The 12,406-nt window shown below is 48.4% G+C and overlaps 1 protein-coding gene across 3 annotated transcripts in view; it reads right to left on the reverse strand.

Moving 5' to 3' along the window:
- IBSP (integrin binding sialoprotein) overlaps positions 1-12,406 on the reverse strand; it is a 30,864-nt gene that overhangs the window by 1,247 nt on the left and 17,211 nt on the right. Inside the window, exons 1-5 of one of the 3 annotated variants that reach the window (XM_005525624.3) lie at positions 3,538-3,583; positions 2,379-2,452; positions 2,246-2,296; positions 2,054-2,119; positions 1,813-1,866 (exon numbers count right to left, since the gene is read on the reverse strand). In XM_005525624.3, coding sequence (XP_005525681.1) covers positions 1,813-1,866; positions 2,054-2,119; positions 2,246-2,296; positions 2,379-2,432 — 225 coding nt within the window. In that variant the 5' untranslated portion in view covers positions 2,433-2,452; positions 3,538-3,583. Of the gene's footprint in view, positions 1-1,812; positions 1,867-2,053; positions 2,120-2,245; positions 2,297-2,378; positions 2,453-3,537; positions 3,584-12,406 lie in introns of those variants that run through there. The other 2 variants (XM_088056844.1, XM_014254760.2) reach the window with 2 other exon arrangements.

A 12,406-nucleotide genomic window follows, 5' to 3' on the forward strand; every position in this document is an offset into this window, starting at 1 on the left:
ATCCACACACAGCATTTGGGCACTGATCTGAGTTCCCTGCTTTCCCATGGGACTTGTTCCAGGCTGAAATGGAGAAGCTGCAGCAGGGCAACTGGAACTGTGCAATCATGTTTTGCTTTGCAAAGCATGTAAAGGTTTTTTTCTGAAGTTCCCTCTCCCAGTTTCCCATAAACAAAGAAAGCCACAGGCACACTACATGTGGACACACTACACATCATGTGTGGATGGTCACTGAGAATGTGATGGCTCAAAGCCAGATGTGAGCCCAAACCCCACCAGCAATCAGCAATCAGCAATGCTTGGCTCCTGAGATCAGCAGCAGAGCAGGGCTCTCAGTGGTGTGCACGGCTAAAAAAAAAGAATAACCCAAATGCAAACAGAGCCTGGAGCATCCAATGAGGAACTGGTGGGGCAGTTCACCCAGTGCCCAGCCTGCAAGGTGGAGAAAATGAGCCCAGCCATGGCAGGGAGACCTGAGGTCAGTGTCATCACTGCCCTGGGCAATCCCTGCTGCTCGCACACCAAGACCAAGGCACCTATTCTGGCATTTTGGGCCACCTCAGACCTTGAAGTACGGGTGCACCTGATGGCAGAGAAAGTCCAGGCTGCTCTTCTCTCCAAGGGGAGATCCATCAAATTTCACAGTGCAGCCAGCTGTGCCAGCGGAAGCAATGCTCCCCATCCAGCAGTTAATATAACAGTGCTTTTCACATGCCTGTAACTGACCTTGGGACCTTTCAGCACAATTCCTCTCTCTGACCACCCTGCCAATGAGGGCACATCCCTGTATGGGAACAGCCACTGCTCTGGTGTCCTCAAAATGAAAAGGGCAGACCTAAAGAGCAGCTACATTCCTGCATACCACTTAATTTCTTCCTGAGAAATGAAATTCCACCCTTTGCTGCCCATCCCACTACTCAAATTTATCCCTAGAGGTTGCAGTGGTAGGGGAGAAAAACAGGTAAAACTGGGCAAATTGCAGGGAGGTGCCAGGGCTGACACATGGGACACCTGATGCTATACCCCAAGCCCTGACAGGCCTCCAAAATGGGGTTTAAAACTAGATTCCCTGTCTGTCATTAAATAACTTAAAAAAAACAAACAATAAAAGACCTGATTAGGCCTGCCACAGAGGTTTCTAAGCATACCAGATCCTTATTTCAAAGCACTTGTGTGCCTGAGACCACTGGATTATTTTTGAGCATTTGCAGCCCAATGAGACACAAAAGGTCTTTGTAACCCCTCACATTTAAGTTTGGACCTGGGTGATTCTCACAACTACAAAAGTGCCCAAGCTCATACTGATTCAGCAGACAGGAGCAGCTTCACCATCTGACTGGTACAAATTTGACTTTCCCAATATAGCATCAGTTTGTGTCATTCCACAGACACACATGCAGAGCATAACTGGATTTTCCATAGGGATTTTCTCAGTGCTATAGGGGCAACAGACCCTGAGAGGGGAAGAAGGCAAGAAGAGTTCCTAACAGCACCTTCTTCCTTGTGTGAACCTCCCTGCTTCTGTCCTTTGGCCTGTCCTGCTCATTTCTGAGGCACTGGAAATGAAGACCCAGAGAACTTGTCTCAGGGTTGTTTCATGCAACCTCTACCCAGAAAGAAAAAAGAAAGCAAAAGGAAAAAATCAACAAAAAAATAATAATATAAGCCCCAGAGTAGAAAATCCAGTTGTATCCAGAGTGCAAGTCTGTGGGTGGTCAGTGACCACAAATGCTTTGAGCAGAGACTACAAAACCAAAGAAAGTTCCCAAATTCCCGTATTTGTTTTGCAGGCTGTTGGTTTGCCATACTCACCCTATCTTCCTCCTCCTCCGAGTCATCCCCCTCTTCCTCGGATGAGTCACTGCCCTAAGAAGAGGGAAAACCAAGTTGTAGGCGGGTGGGTGGGTTCCCAGTGGTGTCATGAGTACAATGATCTGTGCCCAGGCCCACAAGCCATGCCAACAGGGCACAGACCGTGCCCCCATCTCTTTTGGGTCAAAATCTCTGCATTTGGAGAACGGCAAAGCAGCAGCAACCCCTTGGAAGCACCCACCTGGTACCGTCGCTGCGGGGGATACACATATCTGTACAGGTAATGGTGGCGCCGGCTCTTGAAAACCTACCGGGAGAAGGAGGGGGAAAATCCTATCAGTCTGGGGCCTTGGGTACAGGAGCCACCAAAATGTGCTCTTCCTCAAGATCAGCCCCGTGTGGGACTTGACACACGCGGTGGGGGAGACCCTACCGCATTCTTTTCCGAGTCATCCAACTTGGGTCGCCACAGCCAGCTCTTGACCTGGGGGAAAGGGTGGGTTGGTACAAGCCCCACACCAGCCCCAGCAAGGCGGGGGGGGATCCCCCCCTCACCTGGCACTCACCGAGAAGGCACACGCCATCCCCACCAGGCAGGCAAACACCAGGACCGTCCTCATGGCTGCTGTCTCTAGGAACACTGAAACATATTGAGGGCTTGCTTTTCAGCTCAAGAGCACCAACACCACTCCAAATCCACATGTCAGTGTCCACATGGGTGAGTGGGGAGAAGAAAGGCTGACCTCTAGTCACTTCTTAATGGGGTAACCCAACTCCTTTGTAGACCAAATTATTTCTATTCTTTTCTTTTTTTTTTTTTTTTTTTTTTTTTTTTAGGATCTGCCTCAATTTCCATGAATACATCTTGTTTTTTCCAGAAGCCACAAAATACCAGGAAAGCAAGTTTCACCATGTAGTGGACTCAAAGCTTTCTGGAGCAGGACAACTTATTCCTGCTTCCCCATTGCCTTTGAGGGAGGGGAGAAAGCCAAGCCACACTGAAGATGCAACAGGAGCAGCTAGAAGCACTGCCTACTGTGGTTGTTGTCCCATAGCTTCAAGACCTGCTTGGGCTTTACCCAGAGAGCAGTGTTCCTGGGAACACCACGGACAGTTTAACCTCACTGAGGAAAAACAGGGAAACAAATAATGGAAATAATTGGCTTCTACAGCCTGCAATTGGCAAAGATAGCAGTGGCAAGGCACCAATGCAAAGAGCCCCCCACAGGCATAGCTGGAGGGGACTTGGCTCTGGGCAGGTCTGAGCTAAACACCCAAAGCACCAAAACACAGCCTGCCCTCCTCCATCAAGGAGCAAGGAGCACACCCAATCATCCCAGCAGCACCTTAGCCTTCCCCCAGGGAACAATGCTCCCAGCATCCCCCTAGGTTCAGTCAGGCCCACAAATCTTCCTTTTTCCTACCCTTCCTCTGCCTAAACCCAGTATCAGCTGTGCTTGTAGGGAATTGTTATTACATTTATCTGTGCTTGAAGTTTCCTTATTTTTGCTTAACTCAGGCTAGAAAATAAGTGGCCTCAAGCTTCCCTGACCTTGTAGCAAGGCTCTGGGTGCTCATCTCCACCCAAGCACTTCATGAAGCCACAGACCCAGGAAAGGACTAAAAGCAGCACCCTGTCTTGCCAGCAAGCTGAACCTCACCATCCCCCTGCAAGAAACAGACATCAATGTACAACCCAACTGGGAAAAGCAGCACCAAGCTTACCCTGCCCCAGCACCGAGAGCTACCCACGGAGTCAGCTGGCACAGATTTCCTCCTGCAGCTGCTGTGCTGGGATATAAGGTCTGGCTTTGCCCCCCCCCAAGCCAGTCACCGCCCTGCCCAGAGTGACGCCAGCCCTCCAGCATGCACCAAAAACCCTCCAAAACTTCAACGCTGGCAGATTTGGTGCACAAACATAGCACCCTGTGCTGCTGCCAAACCCAGCAAGGTTTGCACTGCACCGCTAAATTGAGGGTCTGGCCTCAGATGAGCGGCTGGGATGCCAAGGGTATAATAACACTCTGGGTTTTAATTAAAATAAATATTTGGAAATCTGTTCCTGGGGGGTATCCACCTCCCTTTTTGGGAAATTCTGTCACTGTTTTTTCAAGCAGACAAAAAGACCAACCTCAAAGGCCCGGCTCCATAGCCACTTGGGCAGGGCCATTAGACCAAAGAAAAAGCTAAATCCAAGCAAATCCCTCTCCAGGTTGCCTGCAGAGGCCTTGGTAAGGGCAGGGAAAGAAAAGGGGACAGTGCTTGGGGACAGTGGGATGCTCTGCCTTCTTAAATTCTCCAGTTGAGCTTATTTCCCCAGCTGGCAGCACTCACAGCCCCCAGGTCACAAACTTCATATATTCAGAGGGGAAAACCAGCACTCTGTTTTACAATGTGACAAATCCTCTGCTGTAGACTCAGATACAGGTGTCACCATTTGAGAGCCATTTCCACCACAGTGTTGCTACAAAATGCATTTCTGCTTTGTTTCTAATGCCCTGCAAACTACGCAGACCCACACAGGGGCCAGTCCAGTCCCCTGCTCTCAAAAATCAGGCATAGCTCAGCTGAAATCTGCGTATGTCCCCAGCAAAGCAGAGTAACTGCTTGGGGCTGGGGAGAAAATGAAAAAGCCCCACCCACACGTGCACTCAAATCACACTGGGGACCTTGATGGCAGGATACAGCGAGCGGATGCTGCCCCCAGCACCCACCTCTGCAGGGACATATTTTCTTCTTTACCTATATTTATCATTTCCTGCTTGGATTTCAGCCACCCAGCTCTCCAGTGCACCTCTGCTCCCTCTTTCCCAAATTTTTCTTACACTCCTCAGCAAAGGCCCCTAAGCTCCTGCACGTCTGAGCTGCAGCCGCTCAGGGAATGACTCCTCACCAAATGCAACTTTGCTTCCCACAGTGGCAAGGAGACCTGTAATTCCCACTCGATGCTTTCAGCCCTACAGCCCTAGGAGATGGAACAGAGGTGCTGAAAAATAAATGCCTTCAGGCAGGTCTGTAAAGGTCAGCTTAGCCAGTGGTAAAACTGTGGTTATTTAGGACAGAAAAATCTACTTTGCCATGAAAAATCTGAATGTTTCTTCTCAAAACTAGGGGCACAAACAGCCTCACTTACATGCAGGGGAGCCCAGCATTGACAGGTACATAATGGGGAGTTGATAATTGCTGATGGAACACTATGCAAATTCCTTGTTTCTGGGGAGGAAGAGGTCCCCCATAGGCTCCCAAGGGTCTGGCACCCCTGGCAGGAGGGCATGCCACATGCTCACCATGCAGCCCCTGGACACAGCTGCCCCATGGGCTTCACTCTGTGAAGAGTCCTAATTATAAAGGAGGCCTGGAGCTGGTCGTGGCTTTCAGCTTATGCCTTGTGCCAGGAAAACCCACACACACAGAAAAAAAAAGAAAAAAAGAAAAAAAGAAAAAAAAGAAAAAAAAAAAGAAAAAAAGAAAAAAGAAAAAAGAAAAAAAAAAGAAAAAAAGAAAGAAAGAAAAAAAAAAAAGAAACCCCAGCCATTCAGTTTTTCGGTGCCAACGCAGCAGCTTCTGATATAGACAGAGATCAGCATTGTGAGGATTCCCACGTCCCCCCATCTCCATGGGGCTGGAGCAGCTGGAGGGGCTGCCCTGCTGGGAGTAATGCAGGGCATTCTGGGCAGATATGGCCCTCCTTCCCATTGTCCCCTGTTGTCCTAAGCTGCCTGGCCTAGGAAAGCAGTGAGCAGGCACCCGACTTTGAGCCTAAAATTTCATCAGGGCTTGGGAACAGAGAGTCCTGGTGGGAGGCAATTTTTAATGTAATTAAAGGGCTTCTGCTCCAGGCTGCTTTAAAAAAAAGGTAAAACTGACTATAAAAACACATATTTCACCCAAGATCCCTAAAAAGCACCAGGATAATTAATGTGTGCCCAAGTGCCTTGTGCAGCCAGCACCTATGTTTAGCTCCTGGAGCGGGTGCTGCCCGGGTAGGCCCTGAGGACCAGCAACCTCATTGACACCATGGCAGGAGATCAGCAGGGAACTCGGCCAGCATATCCAAAACGTTTCTATTTGAAATTTATTTTTTATTATTACTTTAAAAAGCATCACATGGCAAGCTTGGAGCATTGGTCTTGCTCTCTTAATGCTTTTGCAAGAACTCTGTCTCTCCAAGGCAGCAGGGCTTGGAGTGATCACCCCTTTGTTTGAAAGGAATCTGTTATTTAAAGAAATTACAGGCTTTGAAATCTTCAGGAAAATGATCTCACCTTGCTGGAAACAAAACATAGAACAGCATAACTGCCTCCAAAGGATGGGGTTTTAACCAACATGGTCTAGTGGAAGGTGGGGTTTGCACCAGCCACTGGCTGCAGCTTTGTGCTGCAGCTTGCACCCACTGAGGGTGCCCTGTACGGTTTGGGTGTACTTGCCTGAGCCCCTGGGGACTTCAGGGTCAGAGTGTCCCTGTCTGGCTCAGGCTGACATGGCTCCTAAGTCCAAATTTAGTTATTATTTTTGCAGGGCAGTAAATGAGCAGAGCAGAGTGCTTCTCTGAGTGCACTGCGGGGCTGAGGCCACACTGTCTTATTTCCATGCCCTGGAGCTATTCTGAAAGGAAACCTCAGGGCCAAAAATAAGTAAAGAAAACAAAACCAGAAGGACACTTTGAGCATGGTGGGAAGAGACCAAGGTGCTGCTGCAGCCAGGAAAGGAGCACCCCTGCCATGCAGCTCAGCAGCCAGGGCACCCCTAAAACCTGTATAGGCGTTACCTGAGGCAGAGCTTGCCCTGGCTTCCACCTCTCCCCACATGTTGTCAGGGACAGGACTGTGTGTGCCACAGTCACCAGCTGGGGAGAGAACTGATGAGCAAGAAGAGGGAGTGACAGCATAAGAAAAAGGAATGCCCTTCTTTCCCCTTACCTCTCAGAGCACAAACACAAATGCAAACGAGCATCAGCTGCACACACAGCTTATTATTCTTTTGCTAACATTAAATTTTAGAATAAAAGTGTGAGGGCAGAATATCTAAGATGCACCTTGTATCAGCCTCCATTATCAGTACACAACCTTTATATTTTGGCCCTCTGCAACTCAACGTTTCATATGATTTTCCTTTTTCTCTGAGGAGAAACCAAAAAAAGGAAATTAATTATATTTACATGCCTGGCAAAATGTGGGCCAGGAGTAGCTCTGTAATGTCAGCACTTTGAAGCACCCTGAGCTCTGGGAACAAAAGCCAGCAAATCACTGAGGCTAGGTTGTAGCATTATCACAAATCCCAGACCCAACACCATGCAGACCCTCACATGTTTGAGCAACATCTGTATATTGGATAGCCTCAGTATGTTTGTTTATTTTTCTTTTTTTCAGGAACAAGAAACACCTCATCAGCCAGAGTAAGTTACCAGGTCTGGTCGCCCCACCACTTGTGAGAGCTCTCAAACACATCCTCACGAGAAAAAGCCAAACTAAACCCCCCTGCCCCCCAAAGGCCTTATTTTCAGGAGGCAAGCAAGAAGATAGCCTGTGTTCATTGCAGAAATAATGACCAAACAGCCTGCATACCCAGCTCAGGAACTGAGCTCTCTGACCAAGGTAAATCAGTGTCCATCTGGATGGTGTGGAGGCACACTCCTTCTGTGCTGCACTGGTGATGGCTGCCTATCTCCCTGACACAGCACACACTGCTCTAACTTGGTAAAACCCCAGAGTCTGGGATTAAAAAGGTCCCACTTGCAGCAGAATCAGAGTGTGCTGCTTGTGTGAGCAGGAACTGCTGCTCTTGCACTAGTTATTTGTTACTGTGTACACCCATGAGTTGCAGAAGAGTGATATATGTATCTACATATCATAGAATCACAGAATGCTTTGGATTGGAAGGGATCTTAAATCTCATCAAGTCTGAATCCCCTACCACGGGCAGGGACACCTCCCACTAGACCAGGTTGCTCAGTACCCCATCCAAACTGGCCTAAATACATAGAGTATCGGGATTTTAAGAGTCACAGGACCACTGGGGGACGTCTTGAAGCATGATTTATTATTCTTCTTCTACAGTCTCATGAAGGACTGAGAACATCTTTACCATGTTTGCTAGATGTCAGTGGTCACAAGACCACAGGCTACAAGGTCTCTTGAAGGTTAATTAGCCAATAAACTGCCACAAAGAATGTTTCTGCTTTCACACCAATAGTTGATTATTTTGTCTTACATGTCTTTGCTGCAGTGTGGAATCTCTTAACTAATTATATAATATAATCATATAATGACAAACAAAACTATTTGCTATGCTTTAAAACTTCTTATTACCTTTATAACTACTTCTGTATCTTAATTTTAAAACCTTAAAACTTTCCACTGCCTAGCTTAATGTCTTTCCATTTAACTACAAACTCATATTCTTGCTTATGGCTTCTAGATTCGGAACCCTTTGACAAGGTCTCAGGTCAAACCCTGTATTCATTTCTGTGTTTGAGCCTGCATGCACAAGATTTTGAGAATTTTCTGTCCTTGGAATTCCCACAATAGAGAAGTATGTGTCTTCTGCAAAAAGTACCTGAACATTCAGGCACTCATTTCAGTTTTTTAAAAGGTGGCTTTGGAAGTTTGCACACTGTCATGAAACTACTTTTTTACTCTGCAGGTGAAACAACATCAGGTCTAGGACAGAAAGGGCAAATGTTGCTGAACCTGTCTCCCAGGTGCAGGTTCAGTAACCTGATGCCTTCTGCCAAAATACAACAGCTCTTTTGCAGCTTTGCATTTCAGGGTGTGAAAAGGGGGAAAAAACTGAACTGCAAACCACTTGCTTTCTCTGCAGCTTTAAGGTTTCCATCATGTGTTTGGGGGATGCAGTACAGGTGGATGCTAACACTTGCATTTTACTTGTACCATCCTGTGCTGTCCAGCTCCTTGGGGCAGTGCTGGGGATACCACAAAACTCTTAGGACATGGCTGAGCTAGGGATAGGAAAGTTATTTGCCATCAAAGTGCATGGCAGTAAAGGGAGCTGGAAGAAAAATTTCCTTCGAGCATTCAAAAGGTTTGTAACATTCTGGGGTTTCACTGAGGTCAAATGCTGTTTTCCCATGTCTGGGATATTTCTTTTGTTGTGATTGATGGCCTCGGTGATTCCGTCAGAGGTTTTACTTCCCCATTGAAAAGGGCAGAGAAATGCAATCAAACTCTCCTGGCCCCACTGTGTGCTTGGAGAGGAGTGGTTCCCATCACAGAATTCCATCACAGGAGGCACAGAAGAGACAATCCTATCAGACCTGAAGAGAGCCTACAAGAAAGAGGAAGAGAAATTTCTTACAAGGACATGTAGTAACAAGACAAGCGGGGGGATGACTTCAAACTGAGAGAGAGAAGGTTTAGATTCAATATTAAGAAGAAATTCTCTGCTATGAGGGTGGTGAGGCACTGGAACAGGTTGCCCAGAGAAGTAGTAAGTGCCCCATCCCTGGAAGTGTTCAAGACCAGGTTGGATGGGGCTCCGAGAAACCTGGTCTAGTGTCCCTGCCCATGGCAGGGGGGTTGGATTGAGATGGTGTTTAAGATCTCTTCCAACCAAGACCATTCTGTGATTCTATTATTGTTTCTTCCACAGATATTCCCATTTTGCTAAAGACAAACACAGGCCGAGGAAAAGCCCTACAGCCAGCTGTAGAACTCAGATCACCATGGGAAACCCAAGATATTTTTCTGCACTGTCAAAAAAGCCACTGCTGGATGGAGAGGTGGTCTGCAAGTGCAGGGTTCTGTCTGCTTCCCCCATCAAATCTAGGAAGATAATGGGGTTGAATAAGCACAGCCTTTGTGCCGTGGCTGCCCCAAGTTCAGCTGCACAGCCAGGCTCAGCACTGCTGCTTCCCACCACTTCAGCCACACCAGCTACTTATTAAAAATAGAATTTTTTCTTCTTGGAAAGGACAAAAAAAAGCCAACACAAGAAACCTTTCTTTTAAGATGATGCAAACTCATGTTTTCAAAAACCCAGATGGATCCAAAAATACCTGCTTTAAACCCCAATGCTGATTTCTGGGTAAATCACTACATTTGGCTCTGGAGGCCACCCCCAATACACAAAGAATGTCGTGTGGGTGGATAATAAAAGCATACACTGACGTGGCCATTTTTTATCCCTGCCTAACCCATTGGGAAAACTGACCCTGACAACTTCATCACATAATCATCCTGAAACTGGAGGCAGGAACCTCTAGAGCCTGTGGCTGACCTTCCCAGCTGCTTGTCCTGCCAGCCCAGCAGGAGAGAGCAGGAGTTTTCCCCTCCGATGGTCACACTGCACAGACATATGGCACAAAGACCAAATACACAAACTCCTAAAAATGCCTTAGAATCCTCCAAGAGAACATCTTTTGGTCACACTCCCTCTGTCCATCCAAAACCTCACCCTGTGAAGTCCTGCCGATCATCAAGCCCTTCCAGACGTCAAGCAGGGTGGGCCTGCTCATATATGGATGAACAGCATTTGATAGGGATAGTGCAATGCCACCAAGTGTCCCCCAAAACCTTGCTAATGTCCTTGTCAGGTTCTGGGCACATCCCTGCATGGGCCCAACACGAGCAGCTCCCTCCCTGAGGCCAAGCAGGAGATTTTCCCGAGAAGGGCAATGACCAGGAGGGATGGTCCCATGGGAAACTGTCCTGGCAGGACCGGCAGGCGGCAGTCAGCACCGGCTCCCTGGCTTCTGGGGAGCAGCCAGCCAGCAGGAGGCAAGTGTTGGATGCTGCTGGCCAGGATCCTAGTGCAGTGGCAGCACGTCTCCGGGAAGGCACGTGAAGGGGACCCACGTGTGGAGCAGCACAGCCGAATACCCTGGGCCCTGCTTGCAAGGCACTCATACTCACACTAAACCCATTTTTTCTCTCTATGCACGGAATGAGGAGGACGGGGCACGCAGTCCCCTGCCCAGCTGTGCCAGGCTGCTGTGCACCCCGGCACCACTCCCACAAGGATGAGGATGGACACAGGGTCATGTACATGTTTGCAAGAAGCCTTTCGCCCCACCCCTGAAACGTCTCGACCGTCCTTCTAGTATGCTGGGCTCACTGCAGAGCTGCACTCCTCTTCCTGGAGGGATCCGAAAAAACCTGCTCTATCCCCACCCCCACCAGCTGTCGCTGCGCAAGCATCACCTCCGATGTCCCCAGGTGTGTGACCCAGCCCCGGGACACAGGAGGCACCGGGACTTGGCCGCTGCCTGAGCAGCAGCGCCGCTTGCTGGTCCCGGGAGAGCTCCCAGCCCTGCTCGCCCTGCAGGAGCAAACACATCATTATAATACAACCTTAAACCACAGCCACACGGATGTGCCTCGGGCCTTTTGGCTGCAGCCAAACCCACGCTTGCTGTCTTTCACCCCAGCGGTGGGGCTGCACTCCAGAATTCTGGTGCCCATCACTCTGACAGGCATCACTGCCAACACAGCATCCCCAACTATTCACACAACTGATGAGAGGGGTCCAAAAAATAAGGGCCAGGTCACAGCTGAGGTATTCACAGTGAAGTGGGGACTAGTGGGATGAAGGGTCAGGAAAGAGGCACATTCCGAAGGCAGTAGCATTTGGAAGCCACAAGTTTCAGAGCTGATCTCATACAGAAACAAAAAATTAAAATTAAAATTTAAAAATTAAAATAAAATAATAAAACACGATTTCCAAAAAACCACAAAACCCAGGAGTTGTTCAGCTCCCAGCCTTTACAGTGGTGGAAACAGGCTGCAAATTAAGAGTGGTTCTACTATAAGTAGCAGAAAAATATTTCATTTTTTTATATGTTCATGGATTTGGTACTGCAGTGTTCAGCAGTGACACCCCTGAGACTGGACAGCTGAAGGGAACGTACCCACCTACCCTGACATCTTGGGCACTGTCCTGTGCAGAACCATAACATCATGCTGTAAAACTGCACAGTGACACAACAGCCCAAGGCTTTATCTGTCAATATTGTGCTTGTCCTGCACACATGAACAAGGAAGAAGGGTCTGGGTGGGATTTAGAATAATGTGATTTTAAGTAACGTGTTGTTTACTTGCTGATAGGAGGAAAAAAACCAACCAAATGTCACACAGAGTAAAGCAAGCTTTACTCATGATAACCTTTTCACTGCTCACCTGCATCTTTGCTGCAGGGAAGTTGGTACCAGGGAGCACCATGGCTGCACAGAGCCAGTGGCCCAGAGAGTCCTCATGCCCTAGGACATCTTTCCGGCACCTCAGGAAGAGCAGCACAACTCTTGCTCACATTGCAGGAGGTGATGGCCCTAATAAAGCAGAGCCCCAGGCCCAGCTCACTGGGGTCATCAGCCAGATTTTCCACCTTACTGTGGATTTGCCAAGGGGCAGGGGTGGCCTTTGGCACACCTGGAAATAAGGGGGTGGGAACACTTTTCCTTTCCCCCTCCTCCAGCATGCTGTGGCTCCCCACACAAATATCCCGCCCTTTGCTTTCCGCTCCTTCTGGTCCAGCCCCAAATTGCAGACCCTGACACACCCAGGAGAAAAAAACCAGCAACACCTCAAACCACACTACAGTAGAGTTTGGTGGTTTAATGGTGATTAAATAAATCAACAGG

Source organism: Pseudopodoces humilis, chromosome 6, assembly GCF_049639895.1.
Source record: "Pseudopodoces humilis isolate 2021_Gansu_Grassland_sample_001 chromosome 6, ASM4963989v1, whole genome shotgun sequence".
NCBI lineage: Eukaryota > Metazoa > Chordata > Aves > Passeriformes > Paridae > Pseudopodoces > Pseudopodoces humilis.